This window comes from Ambystoma mexicanum, chromosome 5p (genome assembly GCF_040938575.1).
Source record: "Ambystoma mexicanum isolate Mex_15411 chromosome 5p, UKY_AmexF1_1, whole genome shotgun sequence".
In the NCBI taxonomy this organism is placed as follows: Eukaryota; Metazoa; Chordata; class Amphibia; order Caudata; family Ambystomatidae; genus Ambystoma; species Ambystoma mexicanum.
Window position 1 is genome coordinate 546098408 of NC_090930.1, and position 24460 is coordinate 546122867.

Here is a 24460-nt window from a genome sequence, read left to right on the forward strand (position 1 = left end):
GGAAAGAAAATGCAAATGGAATTTGTTTTTACTGATGCTTAAAATGACAGGCAAGCTCTGGGAAATGGGGTAGCTCGTAAAAGGAAAATCGGTTTTGGGTTAGGATGACAGATGCAATGGGAAACTACAGCTGCAGATGGACATTCATTTAGCAAGGCACAAATGAAACACAGGGACAAATTTGTTTCTCAGATCACAATGGGATTAATTCTTTTGGGCAACACTTTATGACTATACCTGTTCACAATACACTGGGAAAAGATGGTTGGCTTCGAATTCCAACAATACAAATCCGGTGAAATAAATGGCAAAATTAATTGATTTGCTTAGAAAAATACACTAAGGATTTACACAGGCAAATGGGGATTCTTCAATGGGGCAATGACTTAAAATGCACAGACAAACAGGGGAGGGTATTTTCAATGGGAAACTCTCTAAGGCAATGGAGGTCTGGACTGGACATCAGGGAGAGTGAGAGCACCACTGCTGGGATCAGCCAATGGGGGCAGTCAAGGATTTCCTCTTTCCTCCAAGGGATCCCAAGTCAGATACTAAGTCTACTGGGTCCTCTCCAAGATTAGGCCTCACTGTTAATGCTGAGATGTTTCTCCAGATTTCGGCAGCAGCACACCTCAGGGGTTAGTGGCAAGTCTCCTGATCTGTGAGAGGGGATTGGTGGAGTGTCACTAGTCCACTCCCATCTGTGTGCTGATAGGTCCAGAAAATGTGGGAGTGCTTTGGGACACCAGGGGAGGAGACCCCTCCATCATCTTACTTTGACAGGGGGGCTTGGTCTGGTTCGGGGACATAGAAATCTCACTGCATGACAAGTGCCCTTAATCTCCATGTTTTGACAAATATGAATGCATTTTTGAAACCTATATTTTGCTGTGACTCACATGAGCCTCATCGTGTGTCTGTAGGTCACTCATGTGCAGAGCTACAGTTTTTCCTCATTTACTTCAGCATTATATCAGTGAACACTATGGCCGTTGGTGGGTGGCATATGAATCATATTTTGCATTTTGTAATCAACCTTTCATCTCTCTCACATAAACAAGGAGGGCCATATTACATTTTCTTAAATAACATGGGTTGCGTAGGTCCCACAAGCATCATTTTGGGATGCCCAGAAGGAATGAGTGGACATATTTCCAGAGATCCCACAACGACTAGTGTGGGGGTAAATATTGTTGATTTTACACAATGAAAACCATTTCTCCCATTTTACACACTGGACCAGCCAAAGCCACTCCTTGGCACTGGCCCCCACCCTTGCAAGTCCCTGTTGCTGGCTGTGATGTCAAGAGGGGTTCTGGGTTGAGATTAGGTTACACATTCCAAGGGCTAATGACCAGCTAATGCATGTTTTATTGCAGCCTGTTTGACCTGGGCCATAAAAGCTGGAGAGCAGACCTGACCTTATCTTGTCCACACCGTGAATTCAATCTCTAAGCCTCATATTCTTTGTGTATTTAAGTTACAGGCCTCGCCTCTCTAGGTTTCCAGGACAACCAAGGAAGGAATTCAGTTTCACATTTGAAGAAATCACAACAAAGAAAAATTCCCCCTCTTTATCCAAAATTGACTTTTAACTCACATTTCACTTTAAAATGAACTCTTAAAAGGCACACCATTTTAACATAAAGGTGTTCCCTGCATACAATGTTTAAATAAGGGCATCATAATTTCATTTTTAAAGGCTTTGGTGCACGTCTAGCTTTGCAGCTTGTCACTTTGGAGGCAACATTGAAATGTAATTTTAGTTGATTTCAGCAGTGAAAGGCCTTCATTTTACTGCAGCGCTTTAAACCTAGTTCAACATCTTAGTATGGCAGAAACCAAGTTCATATTTTGAAAGACTTGTGGACACTTTGATTAACATTATTTTAGTTTAAAGGGAAAAAACTAATATTCATGCATTTGTTTCTTTCACTGTAAAAAATAGTTCATTTTGCTGCGAAGGCTTGAAAACACAATGGAGGTCATTACGACCCAGGCAGTAAGTACACCAACTTTACCACCATGGTGTAAACTACGTTTACACCATGGTGGATGGTGGATTTACAGCCCCATTCCAAGGTGAGTGGGGCGGTAAATCCCCATTTCCCATTTACCCTTCCCCATTCCCATTTTTGCCCCATAGGGCATAATGGGAGTGGGGAAGGCGCTAATTACGGCACCGTAAATTACGGTGCCGTAATTAGCACCAAGGCGGTTTAGCGCCATGGATTTTAACGGCTGCTAAAAGCAGCCGTTAAAATTGGAATCAGGCGTTAAGGGTTAACAACGGCGTTAACCCTTAACGCCAGAGTTGTAATGAGGCCCAAACTCTGCATTTTCCTTTAATATTCTGGGCACTGCTGTTTCTAAGAATGTTACTTCAACTCTCGAGTAATTTGGCAAACCTTGCCACATGTCTTTCCAATATGCCAGGCAGTTGGCATCCTTAAGTGTCTTGGCGACTTGAGGCCCAGTTTCACTCCGTTTCGCTTTGATTTCATAGCCTAATTTTCCACATTATTTTAGCGCAGGCCTTTAACTTAGGGGAATGTCCCCCACTGACTCTGGCCTTTTAGTTATGGCATCCACGGGCTATTTCACCCCACAGTGTCCACGGCCTTTGGCCGTGCTCACTGTATATTTTCAAACATTAACAGACTCCCAGCCATGGCTTAATAGCGGTCTGATAGTGTTCTAAAATATACAGTGGGCACGGCCAAAGGCCATGACTAGCTGTTCTAAAATATACAGTGGGCGTGGAGGAAGAGCGTGCCCACTGGCCATGGCTAGTGTGACCACTGTATATTCCACAAAACTAACTAGCCACTAGATATGGCCTTTGGCCATGGCCGGTGGACATGCCCTTCGGCCATCCCCCATGTATATTCTAACACATTAATGGGCAGCTGCCATGGCCTTCTGCCCTGGCTAGTGTCTATGGCCTTCGACCGTGCTCACTGTACATTTTCCAACACTAACGGACCAATAACCATGGCCTAATAGTGGTCTGGCTGTGTTCTAAAACATACTGAGGGAACGGCCATGGCCAAAGGCCATGGCTAGTGGTCTGGTAGAGTTTTAAAATGGACAGTTCGCAAAGCCTGCCATCTTGTATACATAAAGGTCAAAATCAGTCTGTGATTGATGAACGTTTGTGAGTGATAGGTTGCACGTTTTTTTAAATATAGAGTGGGCATGGCAAACGCCATGGCTAGTGGTCTTGTAGTGTTTTAAAATGAAATGCACAGTGCACACTGTTAAAGGCCATGGCTAGTGGTCTGGTAGTATTCTAAAATATTTAGTGGGCACTGCCAAATGGCGTGGACTTGGCCATGGCAGAATAAAATCTATGGAACAACACCCTTGGAATTCAAGGAAAACACTTTAGTTGCAGGGACGTTAAGGTGAGAACTTAACGCAAAAAAAACCTCTGAAGTTCAGCTAAAGCCACATTAACTTCGTACCCCCTTGTTATGCAGCCTATGACCCTAATGATGACATCACAGATGACATCCCTGTTGACATCACTGGTGTCATCACTATGTCATTTTTAAAACATCAACTCCTGATTAGTTTATAGGCAGCTCTAAATGTTATGTGTAACTGGTTTAAATGTGTACTTTTTTCTTTCTTCTCACCCAAGCAGGCGTTGTGATGGAAATGCACCTAAGGGCCATACATCTGCTGATTAATGTCCATTGCCACAGGTGACAGTAGAATACTAATCTGTCTACTTAATGGGTGTCTAAGTGGCAGGTAGAATCTGGTTCCCTATCCTGTAGCAAAAGAGGCTGCCATTCTCTTGACTTTTTCTGAGATGACCGGTTGAATGATACTATCCAAGCATTTTCAATTAAAACCAACATGTGATCCTGCATTATTCTCATTTTGGAACCATTTTGGAGGGGTGCTTCGATGGAATGGTGCAGGGAGGGCGGTGGCGTGAAGGGGCTTTTTGCCACACAGTGGACAGGAGTAATTCTAAAGGGGGCATGAGTTAAGTTTACCCGACAATAAGTCTGTGGAAATTAATAGAGTGACAGTCTCAGTTAAACGGTTCACATTGTTTCTTGGGATTCAAGCACTACTATTAAACATAAATATTGATATCTCACTGGGGTAATCATATAGCATTGGTGATAAGTAGGTTGAGTAATTTCTTCGAGTTTGTAGGTGTTGGAAATTGTCTGGAGTTCTTGAGTTCACTGGTGCGTTTTTTTCTGCTAAGGTGTTCTAACGCTCGTTTTTCCTTCTGAGTTCAATTAGAGCGTTGTTGAACCAGGGGTTGCTGCGTTTGGGTTTTGGAAGTTTAGATCTGAGAGGGTCTACTTCCTCAATGGATGTTTTCAGACTGTTGTGGTAGTGCAGTGATATATTGTCAGGATTGTCGTCAACTGCTGGATGTGTATTGAGTAATTTGATCAGAATGGGGGTTAAATTTTCTGGTGTCAGTTTTCGTGCGTTTCTCAAGGGAATGGAGGTGGCTGGACTAGGATCATTAATCGTGATTATGTTGAACGTAATTAGTAAGTGGTCAGTCCAAGATATCTCTATGATATCTTCAAGTGTGATTATAGCATTCAATGTTAGTATCCAATCTAGGATTCTACCTTTTGTATGGGTTGGGGTGTTGACAATTTGTATAAATCGCATTTCTAGGAATGTGTTATCGAAGGCTGTGGCTTTATGGTCTGATATGTCGTTGTAGCCCAAGTTAATGTCTCCTAGGAGGATGAATTTAGGTTTAAGGAGAGGGGTGATGAGTAGAGGTAGGTCAATATCAGGGTTGTTGGTTGAGCTGGGCGCTCTGCACACTATTAGAAGATTGATGGTGGTTTTGGGGTCAGTGGTTAGTTTTAGGGATTAGTTTGTATCCTGTTAAGAATTCTGTCTTGCATTCTCTGAATTGAAGGTTGTTTTTGGCGATGATGGCAACACCTCCGCCAGTGGCTTCATGGTGGTCGGCTCTGAGTATGGTGTATTCAAGAGGGGCGTTTGAATTTGTGGTGCTTGTGGACGGGGTAAGATGTCACCCTGTGTTTTTTGGGTTATATTAATACGTTTGGGATGTGGAGGAGTGGAGATGCCGGAAGGCTTGTGGGTACTGAGCGGTTTGATGCTTGTTAGTGGCGGTATGGTGTGAGTCTTGGTGATTGCTGGACAGTAGTGTGTGCGAGAGGAGAGTCTTGCTTTCCTTTTAGCTCCTAATATGGATTTTGATAGTATGAGAGTGTTCTGAATTCTTGATGATAGACATGAATGACGTAATGCGCCTAATAGAGGCAAGTGGGGTGTTGTTTAACAGAGGTTTCATACCTGCTCTACAGAGTATAATCAGCCCTTCATACCTGCTCTACTCTACAGAGTGCAGTCTGTAGTTATACCTGCTCTACAGAGTGCAGCCTGCCCTCACGCCTTATCCCCAGAAGTTTTCTGCACCTCACATCTGCAATACAAAGTGCAGGCTAGCCCCCAAATGTGTTATATGGGGTGTGGACTGCCCCCTTACACCTGCACCGGAAAGTGCAGTCTATCCCCCACACCTGTTCTACACAGTGCAGTCAGTCCCTGACATGTGCAACACCTCGTCATGTTGCTTGACTTTTCATGGACCCTTTTCATTTATTTTTCTGTTCTTTGTCAGTATTTCTTTGCTCTACTCTCTCTCTCTCTCTATTGTGTCTTGTTGTTTTCTGCTATCAGATCTTACATTGTACCAACCCATTCATTTTATAAAGCGCCTTGGCGTAAGGCTCTATTGAAACAAATAAACAAACAACACACTTGCACTTTAGAGTGCAGTGTTCCCAAACACCTGATTCGCACAGTGCAGTCTGACCTCACAAACACTCTGAAGCCTAGAGCGCTCCTTAAACATGTTCTCGTGAATGCAGTCCTGTCTTCTCTCACACTGGCTTTACATAGTGCATTGTACCCCAACCTTGTAACCTATAGATTGCTGTCTACTCTCCCCCTACACCACTGAATGTGACGTGTTCTCTTTCTCTTACTATGCAGTGTTGTCAGCCCCTCACAACCGCGCCCTATAGTGTAGTGTGTCGCCCAACTCTGCTACACAAAATTCAGCTTGCTACTCACATCTGCAGTACAAAGAGCAGTTTATCCCTCAGACATATTCTAGGGAGTGCAGTCAGAGTGCAATGTGTTCCCGAACCTGATCTACAAAGTACAGTTTACCACTCCCCTGTGCTCTGCAGATTGCAGTCCACCTTCACACTAGCTCTAAAGAGCCAGATGGCCCTCACATCTGCTCTACAGTCCAAAGTGTTACACTCACCTGCTGTACAGAGTGCAGTCTACCACTCACACCTGTTCTACAGAGTGCATCTGCCCTCACATCTACTCTACACAGTGCAGCATGTCCCCAAACCTGCTCTACAGTAGTCTACCACTCACATCCGCTCTTCGGAGTACAGGTGCCTCTCACACTGGCTCTTCGAGTTGCCTGCACTCATGCCTACTCTACAGAGTGCAGTCTGCCCACTGTATGGGGCAAATTCTGCTCCTCACTCTGCTCTTGAGTGCAGCCTGCCCTTACAAATGCTCTGCGGTGTGGTCTGAGCAGTCTAGCCCAAAACCAATTGTGCAGGGTGCAGTCTACCCCTACAACCGCACTACAAGTGTAGTTTATCCCGTAAACCGGTTGCACAGAGTGCAGTCTGCTCTTACACTTTTGCTACAGAGTCCAGTCGGCCTTCACGTCTACTATGGACTTTAGCCTAATGCTCACATCTGCCCTGCAGAGTGCAGTTGACCTCTTTTGTCTGCTCCTTACACCTGTGCTAAATGTGACACTCTGCTCCTCAAACCTGCTGCTCGGAATGCAGATTGACCCTTATACCACTGTGCAGCATGCAGTCTGCACTGCCCTCAAACCTAGAGAGTACAGCTTTTTTTTTTTAGCAACTACGGTATAGAGTGTAGTCTGACGCCCACACCACAGACTTCAGTGCACTTTCTCGCACTACCACTACAGGGTGCAGTGCGCATTCACAAGTGCAGTCGGCAGTGCCCATCACACCTGCAATGTGCGTGCAGCCCGTCCTTTACACCTGTGCCACAGAGTGCAGCCTGCCCCCACAACTGCACTAGCCACCTAACACTCTCTTGATACACACTGCGGTCTGCCCATCGTATCTGTGCCACAGAGTGTGCAGGCTGCTCCCGGGAGCCTGCTCTTCCACGGAGTGTAGCCCCTTGTGCAGAGCACCATTTTTTACTCTGTTCTAAGGAGTCACCGCTATTAAACCATAACCACAATTGATCTCTTTACCCCCCCCTTCTGCCTGGGGGTGGAGGCTCCAAGCTGGCTGCCGCCACACCACACAGAGTAGCCCCATCCTGCTCAACCCACGGGGCCGTGTGATGCTCCCATCCCACGGCCATGGAATCCCAGGGACGGATGACGGTACTGAGCCTGGCGCTGGGGTGGGGCTGGTCTCGCTGGCGGCTAGCGCTGCTCATCAACTCCATCTGCAGTGACCACTGGTACCGTTGCTTTACTTACTTGGTCAGCACTCGGCAGTAGTCAGCACGTCACTGTCCTCGGTCACCTGTCCTGCGTGCAAGGTTGCACCAGGGATGGCGCTATCACTAATGTTACAATATGTAACATGAGTGCAGCATTCACTGACTCATATAATTCCATTGAGTCAATGACTGGTCGAGGGGGCACGTGCAGTGCTTGGTGGCATGCTAATGTGCGTTGCGCAGGTTCCAGCGGTGCTACCACGCCCATGCCACTCCTGACCCTGACCCGACCTCAAGACCTAACCTTCACAGTCGGCGGCACCTGGTCTGCTGCTGCTGCAGGCCTGCAGACAGTGTAACAACAGCAGGACCGGTGCCATTCACTACAGGCAAGGCAGTAATTAGTGTGGCGCTGTTAAAGCAGCATTTTGACGCTCTAACATTTCCAACGTATAGGCAAGCGCCCAACCTTGCCTAGTGATAGCACCGGCCCTGCTCTCTGGCTCGTGGATCAAAGAGAGTCACCACACTCATTAGTATCGAAGCCTCTGTCTCAGCAGGCTTTCCCTCCTGCAAACGATATGCCTCATGCACAATTAGCTGGGGTACGGATTTGTCGGGAGGCACTTAATCAGTGATGGAGACCTTGAACAAATCCTCTCATGTCCTAATATCCTACTGTAGATGGGAATCCCTGCACCCTCACATTTTCCTCCTTGTCTTGTTTTCGGGATACTTAATCCTGATGTCTGCCTCCACAATATTCTTCACAGCACAATAACTCTACAGTGAAAACCTGTAGATCCTCTAATTTCACAAGTGCCTCCACCACTTTTGCAGTTTCCTTGCCACATCCATTAAAAAGCTGTGCATCTGTATAATCCTCTCTGCAGCTCACTCAAGGTACACTCAGATGTGTTTTGCTTGGTCTCAATGCCGTCCAATCTTTTAATGAGAACTTCAATGGGCTTAGGAGCAGCTTATCTTCTGACATGAGCTCCTGGCCAGGTTATGCCTCGCCACCTCTGTTGACTTAGCACTCCCAGTCCCTCGCTGTTGGCAAAAGGTTCCAGGAGGTCTATTTACCACTGCCAATCAGCCACTCAAACAAACCTCCTCTCCTTTGAACCTGTTTGTTCACTTTAGGGTTTGGGGCTTGTGGAAAGAGATTGTAACAAGCAACGCAAACTCACTATGCCCCACTTGTGATGCTATTCTCCCACATCATTATAGTTTGCTAACATTGGGTATACAACACACCCTCAGCTTTCAGGCATCACACCAGCCACATTCTTTAGCACTAGAGCCTTCTGCACCTGACAGTGCCACACCTCCACCCATCAACGCTATCAGGACCGGTTAGCCGGTTTACCATTTATGGTGTACATTCCATGTACTGAAGCCAACCGTGCCATTCCTGTGTGTCGTTTGTCATAGAAAAGTACTCAGCAGGAGTGAGTCTTGGCAGGGAAAAATACTTTCTTCTAACTATGAGGAATTGCTTGAGAGCCATTTAGGTGAGCCAATCACTGGCAGCCACTCATAAAGGATGGGATACCATATTCTTGATTGGGTCAGAGAAACTACTCCGACTGTGGAGCAGTGCTAGACTGTGCTTGAGACACACGCTCTCTATTGAACAGCTGTCTCTGCACCTCCACTTATGTTCTATTTCAGTTCATTAGAGCTCTAAGTTAGGTAGTTGCTTCCTGTTTCCCACCAGTAAATAATTCATATGTTCATATTTGCCATCCCCGTTCAAAGAAGACCACATCACTATTTGCAGTTCTCTAAACGGGTTATAAAAAGTACAGCAACCGTTGTTGGTTCCTTGTTATATATTGTCTGAGTCTCTTTGCGTTTTTACGAGTCTCTCTGCTCCTTTTAGTTTTCCTTTGCCTTGCCCCTACCTTGATCGATAATTTTAGTCTGAAGCCAGGACACAACCTTTTACACTTCAAGGTGACCCTTTTAGTGTTAGCAATGAAAACCATGATCCAATTAGGATGCTTTGCATGCTCTATATTGTGATGCCATCTTTATGGTAGTCTGTTGTAGTTAATAGATTCCTTCAGTTGGTGGAGATTTTTATGCTTGGTATTTTTTCAGGCCCTCTGCTAAATATCTAGCTACAGTGGTAAGTACTAACCATGTATGTTTGTAAATATTTACATTTACTTTCTGTATGATGTTACCTGTATGCCAAAACCGGACTGCAGCCTTTAAGCGCAGTACTGGGACTAAGTGCCCAACCCTTGCTGCTCAGGGTAGTCCTGTTTACAAGACTTGACCGTTGCCCCTGAGCTACATTCCCTTTGCTTCCCTTCCCTTCTGTTCCTTTCCCTTCCCTCTTCTTCCATTCAGCCAGAAAATAAAACTACCGTATCTTTGTATCTGTTAGGGTATGAAGTTGAACTTGCATATTTCAAGATGTTTATACGTTAGTGTAGAGGAGCAGCCAAATGCCACTGCAGGAAGCACCGCCCCCTACTGCCTGTATGTTGGAAGCCTAAAACTGCACAATTCTTGACACCAGTAGTTGTGAACATAATGCAACGAGTGTTCGAGAAAAGGTATCCGTTCATAAAGCCATACCAGATGTATGCCTGAAGAGATGACAATCTCTTGGAAGAGGTCCTTGAAGGAATATGAAAACAAGAGAAGAAGAAGCTGGTGATGTTACAAGAAGTGAGAGTGACACACTAAGTAAATAAGAAGAAGAAGATGTATGGACCTTATAGCAACTGATGACGAAATAAGGAATTGAGTGAACGTTCCTATGCAGAAAAGAAGATTGCATGTGTGTGTGTGATGAACTGCAGAAAATGCAAGCCGTTCAATGAATATACAGATGTAGCAACGCAAGTAGACTAAGTAATCATAATAGCAGACTATACGTAGTGAATAGACTGCAGGCGAAGCCGCCATTATATGTGTAGAAACTGGACATCAGTGTCACAAATTTAGTAAACTCTTACCCCCGGAGCAAGAAGGATCGAAAACTGTGTCGCAGCAAAGAATTAACTGGGAGCATGGAAGAAGCGGGAAGGGCTTTCTATCCTCAAAGAACAGTGAACGTGAGAAGCTGAGTCATCCCTTATTAAGGTGCAAGGAAAGAACACCATGAGTGCAAGTTTGTTCATTAAAGACAATTAAATGCTATAAAATGGGCCAAATTGTGATCTCCTGTCACGCGAGCCAAGGATGGAAATAGGAGTTGGGCATGCAGGCCAGAACTGTGATAACTGTGTACCCATACTCCTTTATATTCCCAGAGAAGAGAATCTTCTGCAAGGCAAAATTCAAAGACAGTCTGCATGGCAGAAGGCATGGACGATGAGAGATGTGGGGCTAATTGGGCGGGGAGGTGAAGTCAAGTTCACCCCCTGGCATCTGGGGTATGAGCTTATGTGCTGCTAGTGAGCAGAATGTTCCAGACATGGTACAAGCATGCCAACACATTGTGGCGGGCCATATAACGAAGGGCCTTATAGTATTCTGTGTGCATACGTGTTGAGGGTGACTTGCACTAGAGGCAGGCTTAAATTGTCCGCCTGCCAGTAGATGCCCTACTACAACTCACCCCCATATATAAAGTATACTTAGATATTCCCTTTGAGCCAACCACAATCCCTCATAGGTTTTTCTTATTTGCCACAAAGTATGACATCACTTACGATTAATTTTTAGTATATAAATGTGTTTTTTATGTGAAATGAACTGAGAGCTCGAGCGAACGTCCGTCGATGTCCATTGTAACTCCCTGTTTTAGACAATTGACATTAAAACAGTTAAGTTGGACTTTGCCAACTCCCTGAGTCGGTCTGAATTTTTGGTGTAAGAGTTACTCTGCATATCATCCTTTGCATGACCTGTTACTGATTAAAGACCTTATGTTCATTAGGCAGATGCTAGAAAAGACCAAAAATCTTAGCAAATGTCATCATAATGATATGTAGCCACCCCTTTAGTATGGTGGCTAAAATACATTTTAAAAGTATATTTTATTGGTCATTTTCTGAAAGTTACGTGAGATCTGGGCTCCTATCGACCTACTCAGTTTTGTATTATTACATGCCAGGGTTGCTTTTGCATAGCAGGAAATAGTTCATAGTAATTTCAAAATACTTACTTAAAATAGATCGAAATGAATACATTCTAAAGAAAAGGGAAGTGCACATTCTTCCTCAATGTAAACTAATAATGATGTTTGGCAAAGGAAACGTACCACTTTTTAGGATACGTGTCCTTGATTTTTTACTTTTATAAACAAACTAGCAGGAATAGCCCTTCTCAAAACGGGGTCTGTAGACAGACAAGCTAACATGGATCCTGTAGGTCACTGTTCTGATTCGCTTATCACTTGCAGTAAACTTCACTGAGAATGGGTGCGTGTGGCTGTCTGACAAACCCCGGAGTAGACATTGAGGGAAGGCGAGAGTTGGTGTGCTGCTGCATACTGGGACCTTCTATGCTCTCTCCCCATCTGCTGCCTCACCCTGGCGTGGTGCAGTTTGTTGTGGTGCACTGCAGTGCAAATATCTTGGAAACCATGCATTCGAGGGCCTGGACCTTGAGTTTTGTTCCTTGTGTCAGGACCGGTCCTTCTACGACCACATTGATGCTTCGTCGATTTCAGGCCACCATCTCATGTGTGAAGGTGCTGAAATCCAGGGAAAGGGGCGGGGTGTCCAAATGTCATGCAGCTAGTAATGTCCGGAGAGTCCAAACAAGTAACTATGCAGAATTTGGAGCAGATTGGTGAAACGGTGTGGTATTGTATAAGGAACAATGCTTCGCCAAACAACAAACACAGAAAGAAATTTTGACTTGTGCTGAAATCTGGGGAAAGGGGCAGAGTGTCCAAATGTCATATAGCCAGTAATGCTCGGAGGGTCCTAATAGGTAACTATGCAAAGTTCAGTGCAGATTGGAGAAACAGTGTGGAATTTTATGCAGAACATCGCTTTGTCAAGCCACAAACCCACAAACAAAGGCTGGCTTTGAAGTACAACTCATGGTTACCCTCTTGAGGCACACACCCTGCACTTGCCCATTTATCTGATGCCCTACAGCGTGTGATTCATGGGCGGTGGTTGGCTCTGCCCCGGAAATCCTCAGCACATGCTCTAATTGACAGATACTCATAATGTCTGTGATGAGCTCATCTTTTTGGTTGAAAAGGGTACCATATAAACATTGCAGAGAGGCTTGCATGAGGCCATGAGTGCAACTCGACAGTATGGCCACGGGCAACAACAAACAGAGGCTAGCACTTGCTCTTCTGTGCTCTCCCTCCACGGTTGCCTGTACCAATGAGAGATGGTGAAATGGAATAGAGGGTGTGGGGCTTCACAGTAGCTGCGCATATCTGTGTGAGTCAAGGAAGCACTGCTTTTGCGGAAGAACAACCGTACCCACTTCTTATTTGAACAGATCTATACATTATTAATTTCCAGATCTGGATGTTTTGATTGAGCATGCCCACTGTCTTTGTGTCTATATAGATCCCTGCCTGCCCATCTACATTATTTCTTATTATCTTTTTAAAAGCTTATCATGGTGGGGCCATGGAATTGCCCAGAACCGAGATGGTTTGTCTTCTTCGTACTCTAGGGAGTTATTATGTCAATTTCCAGCGGTTTGGTGACCCTTCTTGGTCACTTAGTGTGTCGGCTGGTGTGCAGGAACTATGCTGGAGTAAAAAGAGATATTTTATAAAAGGAAGATGGAACTAGCTGCTGTGCTCTTTGGGAGGATACAATGGTGGCAGCAGCCAAAAATGCAAATTGACGAGATGGGGAGATCTCGCAGGGCCTTCCCCACCATGGTACAAACTTGTTGCGAGAGGCCCTGTTGGTAAACCCAACCTCGGGAAGTATGAGGTTTGAAGGGTAGTCAAAGTTGCCCCTCCTCTACAGTGCTTCCTCTTCCAGATCAGGGTGGAGGATACGCTCTCCAGCATAGTTGGGGCCTTCCCAGGACAAGGCCACGTAACCAACGCTGCTTCGGGTGGACCAAGCTAAATCGGAGGTACCCAGACAGTAAACAGAGCTTCCTTTGACTGCTGCTTGCAATGCATGATGGAAAGAGACACTGAGTAAAAGCTTTAAAAATAAATCACTGTCCTCTCAGTTTGCAGGTGGTTGAGAGCCCCGTTCTACACCTGTATTCCTCCTCTTGTCCCTGTGATGGCAAAGTGTGTGTCTCATGGCACCATCCTTACCCCACAAGACTGCAAGTGATGGAGGAACCATCAGACGAGCAGTTTGACCAAGAGGTGCAAACATCTCTATCACATAGAGTTTGTGATCACTCTATTCCTACTCATGAACCTACTGGGAAAGCACCTCACTGCAAAGTAGGCATATCCATTATTCTTTACTGAACGCAGCCTTCTTGAAGTTTATACCACTTGCACAAATCTCCCTCCTTTATGGGCTTAATCACCACCATCTTGGTAACTCTGTGTGTTACCATAGCCCTTTACTACACACATAAATACATTGGAGAAGCCCTTGCTCTTTCAATACCTCATCCTCATGTTCTGCTGGAAAGCGGATTGATTGCTGTGTATCACATCGTAGATTAAAATGTGTCCGTCATGACTCTCCGCAAAACCAAAGAGCAAAAAGACCAAAAGGATCAACAGGAAGGTGGTTCTCAACAACATCACATATTCAGCTCTATCAAAGACATGCTAGTCCCCTAGAAAGACTCCAAACATGATGCTCCAAACTATGTCAGTGTTACCCTTGTGGCGTAGATCCATGACCCTCTGACTACTGGGATGAATCAGACCTAATTACTAAAGGTGATATTTTCCTCCTCCTCAGCGAGCAGAAGCAGCATATAGGTGCCACTGGGCAATTTATCCAAGATAATCCAAGAACTGGAAACAAATGTCATGGCAATGGAGAAACAAATGTACGAAGTTGAGATTTAAATTTGAACTCATGCCTATTAACAAGCGGTTTTAAAATGTTGAGTCTCACAGCAAGAGACGATCCGTCAACTATCCGAAAACAGGACGATAGCGAGAATAAAATGAGGCACAATAACATTTGGATTGGGAGAATGCCTCCTGAGGTACCATGGAGAAATTCAAAGAGTACATGTAAGACCTCTTTTTAGAAATACTTGGCAGAAAACTTGGGGTAGACCAACATTAAATTATACTCATAGGGTATTTTTTAAACTCAACAGGCAAAGAAACTGACTCTGGGCATGTTCACTTGGATCCATTTATTTCGTTTTAAAGAATTTATAATCTTCAAAATACGAGGGGTGAACTCTGTGGGATGTCTCAACCCACTCATCCAAGCCCTGCAACATTGCTGAGCATTGCTGGCAGCAGAAACATCAGAATGGCCACTGGAAAGCATGCTGCTCGCTCAAAATCACCAGAAAATGTGCAGGGAAAACCTGAAAAACAGGCCACTATCCACTTTTGCCTATCTTAGTGAGCACAGGAGACCACTGCCGAAAACCACCATTGGGCTACCCACAAGGTAGCATGAAACCACTTGGAAATAGCAATGCTGATTGCAAAAGAAACAGAGCTAGTTTCCAAAAAAATCAGTTTTCTTGATTGTCAAAAATTGCTAAAATCATGGATCACAAAACCACCAAAAAGATCCAACCTTCTTGTTGGGTGCTCCACATTACTCTACTGCAAGAATCCACATCAATACAATATCAGCAAAGAATCATATGCTATTAGAGAAACATCCCCTTTTAAAGATACTGATGGAAAGACAGCTGTCAAAAATGGGTGTAGTACCGTTGCTCACCTCTACCAGAAATCCGGCGTTTTAAAACCAGTTCTTTGTAAAGTTGAACATGGAACCCCAAACTATGCCAAAGAAAGACTTGCTAAGGGGTGGAGACAATTTAAAACTATATTCTAAAATGACTTGAAGGAAGCAATTGTTTAATGTATGTATTAAAAATGTGGGTTATATTGTAAGAAAAAAACAATTTGTAGACATTGGTTGCAGAGTTAAAACGTTTCCCACACTGGGATCAAACAGATTCCACACCTTTTCCCTAGACAAAAGAAGCTTCCTTCTGCCCTTGGCCAAGAGATTGACAGATTGGTGTGAACAGGAACTAGCCAAGGCACCCTGGCATGTTGCTCTCAGTCAAGACAATGGTGGCTTTGGGATGAATAGGGATATGCTGATTTGGGTGTGACTGGTCAACAACTGCTCTGGGAGAGACAGGACATGTGACCTCTGAATCAAGCCAGATCTGGGGGTGGATACAAACCATTGTGGATTCAGGTAGCCTAGCAAATATATGTTTTATAAAATTGCGTCTAACAAAGTGTACCAAGCTGACAAAAATATGAAACTTTGGGATTCTTAAAATGAAAAGTTCACTCACAATTTAAGACTAAGCTGGACGCTGTGTGATGTTCTGAGACCAAACCCCTGAATGTATTAATATTGCAGCTTCAGTGTTGTTGCTATGAACATAAGAATTTACAGTAATATGCCCAGAGAGGATCTGCATGCATGTGTAAAATTTGGTGCAGAACCAATATTGGGAAACCCACCAAAAGCACGAATAAGTTGTCATTTCTGAACTAAAGCTCTTAGGAAGATCAGAGTTGGACAAGAATGTACCTTAAGTACTTTGTGATGTGTATATGTATTATGAACAAGTTTTGCACCTTGGAAATATGTTTGTTATGAAAAATTGATTTTCTAAGTAAAAGCAAAGGGGAGTTTCTTCCCTAGATTGTAAATGGCAGCCTCATGACACGCTGATCCTTTCTCCAGTCAGGGGATAGGAAATCCTCTAACCTATCAAATCCTTAGAGGGTTGGGCATAGAGAATCAGCCTACCTACCCACTTTGGAAACCCATAAATAGAGACTGCTTAGGACAGATAAGACACACTTTTTCCCACTACTCAACGATTCCTGTGAAGCACTCTGCCAGACCAGATCCAGACAATATCCAGACAGAGACTCCAGACTCCAGATCTAGATCCGGAGACCAGAACTCTAGAACCCAAATTCTAGAACCTTGAAGCAGAGAGGCCTCAACTAAAAGCTGAATCCTTTTCAGCAGGCTTCAGAATCTTTTGCAAACCTGATTCTCACATTCAACAGCCGGGCTGAGCTGTCTGCATCTAGCTAAGAACCCTGTGCTAGAACCGAGGTCCAGACCCAGAAAGCAGTGCTGTAATCCAAGACCCGTCAGATCCAGTTCAAGAGGCTGCAGACCGCCGTGCAGTGCTGAACGCAGAACCCAGTTGGCCTGAGACCTGTCCGGTGGCGAGAGTGAAGCCAAACCCCTTGACGAGATCTTTGACAAGGCCCATTCCATTCCCAAGCCTAGGAGTGAGTATCTCATCTAGAACTGTCCATAACCAATCTCTTAGTTTAAAGTAATACTCTTTTATCCATTTCAACCTGTCCAGAACTGCATTATAGAATCTTGTGTCCATCCTGTTGATTCCAAATCTGTAACGCGCAATCTGTCATTTGAAATCTTGACTTTATTTCAGAAAATCTACCTTCACAAAATCCTCTGTAACTTTCGAACCGCACGTCCTAGAAGCGAAATTTAACTAATTTTAAAGCTAAAATCCTAAGCTTTTGAACAAACCCAAAACGACATTCCAATACAGAATTGTTTTTCCGTAATCGCAATTTACGCACGCAGAAAAATTGCAGCGAATTGCAATTTGGCTCAATTTGATTTTCTGTCAAAATGGCTGTTTCTTGCTTTCCACTGCTGAATTTCATTTTCAATCTGATAATCATTCATGAATCATTGCTAGTGTTGATCTGAACCAATCCAAAGTAACTATCACTTATTGTGAATATCCTTTAGTGGATTAAAATCATTTTAGCATATTTTTCCATCCATTGCAATGACATTCAAAAGCGTTTTGACCTGTGTTTTAAAATAATACCTGTTTTCTCTAAGCTTGCTGGGGCGAACTAGAATTGAACTGCATTCTTGATTGTATTCCTGAAACCTGTGTGCCCTCATTTCCATCTCTTCATATTGCATAGGGGGGGAGTGAGTAGTCACAGGGGGAAAAGTGACCATATTATCTTTTGATTGAAATCCTATCAAGTTTATTTCTGTGTTGCATTCTTTCCCATTATTGCATTTCCTTGAATTACATAAAGTATTCTCTGCTACAGTATCCTCCATATTCATACTTCTAAGTGATTAAAGAGAGTGTTAATTTTGTAATATTACCCATTGTTGATTACCATCCATATTCATAAGCGTGCTATTCAGATATTATTTTGTTCATAAAAGTGTGATATATATATTTTGTTTAATTGTTCAAATAATCCTTTTAATTTGCAAAACAAACCTACTTCTTGGCTCAGTGAGGTCAGGGGGATTCAAAGAGAGGGCCATTATATAAGGGTTCATCATCCAGATTTAAAGAACTTTGACATAAAAATATATAAATAAGGGCTTCCATTGGGCATCCCAGACTAGGCATTGACTTAGTTGGAGTGCTGCATAGTAGTCACTTACAACTCCATTCCATTTAGAGATGCTTACATTCTGTTGTTTCAAGACTTGGCCCTCTCGAGTATTACTAAAATAAAAGAAATGTGTTCTACCATGGCCTGATTGAGAGACATCAACCACCTCAAAGACTGAAGCTAAATCAATACTGGACCTTAGACAAGTTGCTTCGGACAAGGCTGATTCAGGGGCTTCAAAGACTGGTCACTCATCATAGACCCAACACCACTCTTGGGAATGGCAAAAAGGTCTAGACTGCGTTCTGCAACCCATGTAGGATCTCAGGAACCTGGGGGTAGCGGGTGACGGCTAATAACTCTGAGTGGGATTTTCCTCTTATTTTGATAGTGATGTTTATAATCATCAGTGTTTCAGTTGCATTTGATATGTTATGCTTTAGCCTCATTGTAAGAGGACTACTCACTTGCATGCTTGTTTCTAGGTTTACGTATTTTCTGCCCAATCGAATTAGGTTGTATTTCACCACTACAGAAATTAATATTCTACTTAGTAGCATTATCTCGCTTTTGCTCGTAATTGTCATGCTTATGATATATTCAGGTTTTAGGCCTTTACACCCCCCTCCTTTTACTTATATAGTGTTGGACATAGAGCTGTCTATGTTACTGATCAACTTCACCCAAAGGCATGTTTATGTCCTGTGGCAATTGTTTCCCCCAGCCTTGGGGTGCATTGGAAGTTATGAGTGGTGGGTTTCTCTCATTCAATGGCTTTCTGTTGGATGTGTTTTTTTATGTTCAATATTGTAGTTTATTGTTTGTTTTTATTGATTTGCAGGGATAATATAATACACAATTCGATATGGATTGGTCTGTACAGATCAGACTGTGAGGTGGTTGTAATGAGCTCTGGGTGGTTCCATGTCATTTCCATGAAGTACATTATTTCATGGGAAATTACTTTGACAGTTTACATCGAAATAAATTGTGTTATGTGGGACCCCCCCAAATTCCTGTTCCCCCTTCACTACAACCCTTACCCCAACCCCTGCCCACCCTCTCTTACCGCTTAACCGACAAATAAATACATTTCGATGTAAACTGTTGAAGTAATTTCAACAAAGTAAATTTCCATAAAGTAATTTACTTAGTGGAAATAACGTGAGACCCTCTGGGTTGGGACTAATGCCCTTCACACTTTGAAACTGCAAAATAGAAATGGTGGTTTTGCCCATAATGCCAGTAACCAATGCCATGTCACTGTAAGGAAACATGTCCATACTGGCTGAATCAATGTAGGACAGTATGCCTATGTAAGAACACTCACCATGTTGGCGTTGCTCATAATGCCAGTACAAAATGCCATGCTGGGCTTCTGGGGCTGGTGGGAGTTCCCTGAACAATAAAATGGTTTTGCGGTGGGGAGGGCGGTGATGGGGTAAAGAATTAGGAGTTCTGAAAGTATCCCATGAAATAGAGGATGGAGGGGAAGGGGAGCAAGATGCTATTGTGTTGTCATGCTGCAGCAGGCAAGCCAGCTCATGACCTGTGACACTACACCATGGAAATGTATCAATCACTGTTTTTTTTTTACTATACTACCGCTTTGATATTTCAATAAATATTGTTTGTAAATAATCAAGTACTGCAGCCCACTGTTAAGGTCAATGTGTATGTGATCTCCCTTCTTCCGATGGCATAAAGAGGCATGTAATGCCATTTCAACTACCTTTGTCTTCCGAGGAAACAATGCCGCTGTTTTCTGTGCACATACAGCAAGCACATAGTTATGCTATCGAGGCCCTTTATGCGATTGCTCAGCTTGAAGACATGATAGCTTGCTGCCAGACGGCCTTGCCTGCATGCTGTACCAACCTGCAGGTTTATGCGTTCCAGAAGCTCTTGTAAGGTCTTGGGCTTTGGTCGCCGATTTTTTCCCTGCGTGCGGATTTTCTTGGGCTGTTCCTGCTCCTCTGGCACAATGTCCACGTAGATGAATTTAAAAGAGCCCATCTTGTTGTTCAGCAAACCTGTCCAGGTGCCAACGGGGGGCTTCTCAATAATATCTATGAGGTCCCCTTTCTGTCAGACAAAGACAATAAGTGAGATTTGGGGGTCACTATGGCAGGCCATTAGGGACACAATTAATTAATAAATATATACATATAAACTGCATAGTGAAATGCCTTTATTACATACTGAGATGCATACATTATATACTTACATATATGTGCTGCACAATGAAATATATATATTTCATACTAGGATGTACATACATTTCATAAGGAGGCATACATTATATATTTAAATATAAACTCTGCTCATTGAAATACATACATTTTATAGTGAGATGTTTATACAGTGTATTAAAATGTATACATTAGATGTTGAACGATATACGCACATGCACTGCACACCGAGATACATATATTGCATAATGAGATATGTATTCTGTTTATTGAGAGATGCTTGCAATATATATTGAAATATGTATGTGGGTGCTGGGACAGGCCTTTAAAGTGCCCATCATAGTGAAGTGACAGAAAATACAAGCATGCCCATCCCTGTTTGAGGAATAGACATGTAGGTGGAACAGCAGCTGTTCATACCGCTACTGTTCCACCTAAAATGAAATATTCATTTGACGAGGTCAGGAATGACCCTGTTATGCAGTGTGCATTCCCCTGCACCTGTTGCAAACAGGAACAGGGGAATGTGTTGTTTTCCTGTGCATCCCATTTCTAATTTAGGGTGTGCATTGAAATACGCAGAAACGCCCCCTTATTTAAGCAAACGCACACAGGGTTGTATAGGGCATGTGAATGTTCACATCTCTGATGCACACTTTGACAATGGGGTGCAATCTGTTTTGGGAGGAAATTATGAAATTCATTAATGCATATCAACACTTGGGCTAAAATTCAGAGAATCTTCCGCATTGCATTTTGAGATACATACATTAGACATAGAAATCCATCCTTAGCAGCTTGAACTAAATGTATTTATTTATTTTATTTTTACATTTGTATAGCGCACAAACAGCCCTTAGGCATCGAGGCACTGTTACTTGTGGAGTACTTAGTTACAGGGTACGTACGGCTGGGAAATGCATTTACATGTTGTTCATTGATACATTAGGATACATTGTCAATTTATAAATACATTTTGAAGTTTGTCAAGCGATGCAGGTGATTATGGGGTGCGTCGTTTTCATGGCTTTGCGGAATGACATGAGAGATACCTCGCCTGGAAGGGTAGGAGGTAGGGCATTCCAGTGTGAAGGTGCGAGGTAGGGGAAGCTAGCGCCCCCTGCTCTGGCTCTCTTTACGATGGGCACACAAAGCATGTTGGCGTAGGGAGTTCTACATTGCATTCTACACCAAGCTATAGGCGTTATATAGTGAGATGTGTATGCTGAATGTATACACAGTATACTGAAAGGCATACATGATATAACGTGACATTGCGTGTGCTTTTTGTAGCATATGGTATAGTGCTTGCTACATACATACATGGTAAATACATGAGGCAGGACTGATTCGCACCTGCCTTTGCAGTGCCACTTCCCACGTTGCACCCCGGCACGCTGCCTGCCCACAGAAACGACACTCTGTGTATCGGAGTATCAGGCACACTGCTGCAGCCAATACTTAGTTATGCATGGGGGCTGGGCTGCAGAATATTGCACTGCTTTCTTGGCCATCCCAAACTGGGGAGGTTACTGATATAAATTAGGTTACAGGTGCATGTTTTCAGCCTGCGCACTCTACAGTGCAAGATTTGTGTTGCATACAGATGTGCAGCCAGGTTTGTGTGAGTCGTGCCAAAAGTAGTGTTTGGCATCCTAAGAAATAGTTCCCAAAAAAGCAAATATGTCAATACACAAAGGGGAGATCCGAACGTAGAGAAGATGGTTGGCTGTGGGGAGAGAAGGGCGCCACGCCTTGACAGAAGGTGAAACCAGCAGGGCCAGTCCTGAAGATGTCATGTTTATGAAATGTATCGTTATACCCTGTGAATGTTTTCAAATAAATGTGGCTGCCATGGGAGTCAGTGGTATACTCATTGGGTGTATGGCTGGGAAGCACATTCTTTTAGGCCACACCCTTTTTTTAAAAAATATGGCACTGGGCACAATAGTGGGGCAGATTTACATCTTTACTTGCATTTTACAGAGAAAAGCACCGATCTCTTGAAATGAAGATGTGCGCATGCTCTGTATGTGCTTCATGCACGCACATCTAGGAGAATTAGTTTAGTATTTTTGCACACCATATTATTGTGAATGAAAAACCATGCTTCTACACCCACAACAGGAGGCGCCTTACTATCTTTACTGTGTCAAATCCAATAGGAAAAGTAGCCTCTGAGCCCCAAAGGTGTCTTCCGGAAAAAACAGGTAAACACACACTTACCCTGAGCTTGAGGGAGTCCTTGTCATAAGGACTAGGGGTGAAGTCTGTGTGGACCCGAGCTTTGCCACAGAATGGCCCAGTATACGGAATGCTTGTTTCTTCCAACCTCAGGCTGTCTCTGTTACTGGTCGTGTATGTTGGACTGTACAGCTCACTGCCTGTGGAGAGAAAGGTGATTACTATGACAGGGCTTTCATAACAGGGGCTACAGAGTACAACCTTCGTTCACAGAACAGTACAGAAAGCATAGCACAGCGTCTGACCAGCAAATGTGGATACCAAACAGCAAATTAAATACAGACCGGGACAAACATAGGAGAACAGCAGCAATAAGTAAGAATGGGGCAAGACCATGGGCCTCCTTACAGAACTTTGCACCTTATGGTGTAACTTCTTCGATCTGTGCTTTGTTTTCCAGGCCTGTTAATCTGTATTGTTTTACTATACATGTGTCAATACATACGTGAATACAAAAATGTTGAACTGTATTAGCACGGTATTCCCTCAAAAAAGAATGATAAAATAACGAGGGCAAAAACGCAGTTTTTAAAATCAAATATTTTGCAAAAAATAGATGGGGGGTTAGGTAAGGGATTACATTAAGTTATGGGTAATGTAGGGTGCGGGGGGTGCGGGAGGTCTCCCCCTCACAATAAAAATTTAAAAAGTCCCAAAAACAAAAAGACATTTTTGAAATTCGAGTGAAAATAAATTGGTGTTTTTGGCCTCGTTTTCAATTCGGTATTTTAACGTAGCATCCATTAGCACTAGGGCAAAAGTTTGACCTAATGCTAACTCATGCAAAATTGCGCTTGCACCTGTGCAAAGGTTCTGTAATGGGGCACCCAGTTGGCTCTCTTTTTAGGTCTATTTTCTGTCCTGTTGAGCCATAACCTACAAAATGAATAAAATTCTTGAAAAATATTAATTTACAATGAAATATGATTTCATAATGAATGGCACATGCCAATGTTTTTTGGGATTTGGAATTAAAATAGAATCGCTCGTGGGGGCGCTATTCATCACTGTGATGTGAGCCTCGGTGGGGCTAGGCCACGCTGCAGCCCGCTGGTTGCTGCGCGTAAAAGCAAACACACACAGAGACTGCTCTGTCACGGTCCGGAGCAGGAACTGCCGTCATGGTGCGTCCCGCCTCCCATTTATTTACTCATCCACGTGACCCTTGTCACGTGGACATCACATCCCTCCTCAACTTTGGATAAACAAACTAAACATTTGAACATCAAACAATAGCCACACGCCGCCCTTGGGGGATGTGGCGACAAAGTTGTCTCAGACAGTTCAGTGGATCTTCTTTCGTTGTTCAGCCTCCTTTGCACACGTAGATGCCATTCAGTACATATCCTTGAAGTCTGGCGGACGGCACTAGTCGCTTCCGGAGTGAGTAGTGTTCTCCTCGGTCCCTGTAGTGTGTTGGGGGTGTGGCTGCGGTCCTCTCTTCTTCTTGTTGGTCTGGGCCTTCCCATCTCGGGTTCTCACCTGGCCTTTCCTTGGAGCTGGGGATGGCTTCCTTTGAAAGATCGGCACTTGTGGGGCTGGCTTCTACGTTCCTTTCTTCCCACAGATCTTGCAGGACTTTTTGGAAGTGTGAGACATTTCTGGTCACTGTCTCTTGTCCTCGGGTGGCCAATGCAAGGCCATGTTCCCGGTGCAATATTGTCCACGGTGCTGACTCATAGGGTAGTGACATCTTTCCTTCGTGGGTCCTGTTTTTCACCAGTACTGTGTCTCCTATCTGGAGCTCACTGGGTGTGGCCCTTCTGACTTCGTCTTCCTTGCCTTGTGTCTGCCTCTTCTGGTTTCTACCTCTTCCAGGTCTACCTGTGGAGGTTTCCAGGAGGGCTGTTGGGGCAAACTTCCTTGGATGGGTACCCCAAACATCATGGCTGCTGGGCTGGCACGGGTGGGTGAATGAGGGTTCAGCCGGTAGGCCCAGAGGAATCTGTAGAGCTTCGGGAGCGTCCACGGCTTTTGTCCTTGGCAATGCTTACAGTTTTGTTGATTGAGGCCATGAATCTCTCATCGTCCCGGTTAGCTTGTGGCCAGTACGGGGTAATGT

General features: G+C 43.9%; 1 protein-coding gene across 1 annotated transcript in view; it reads right to left on the minus strand.

Moving 5' to 3' along the window:
* Positions 1 to 24460, minus strand: part of SASH3 (SAM and SH3 domain containing 3) — a 516850-nt gene that overhangs the window by 23418 nt on the left and 468972 nt on the right. Inside the window, exons 5-6 of the mRNA XM_069612974.1 lie at positions 22381 to 22538; positions 19841 to 20047 (exon numbers count right to left, since the gene is read on the minus strand). Of these exons, the coding sequence (XP_069469075.1) occupies positions 19841 to 20047; positions 22381 to 22538 (365 nt within the window). The remainder of the gene's footprint in view (positions 1 to 19840; positions 20048 to 22380; positions 22539 to 24460) is intronic.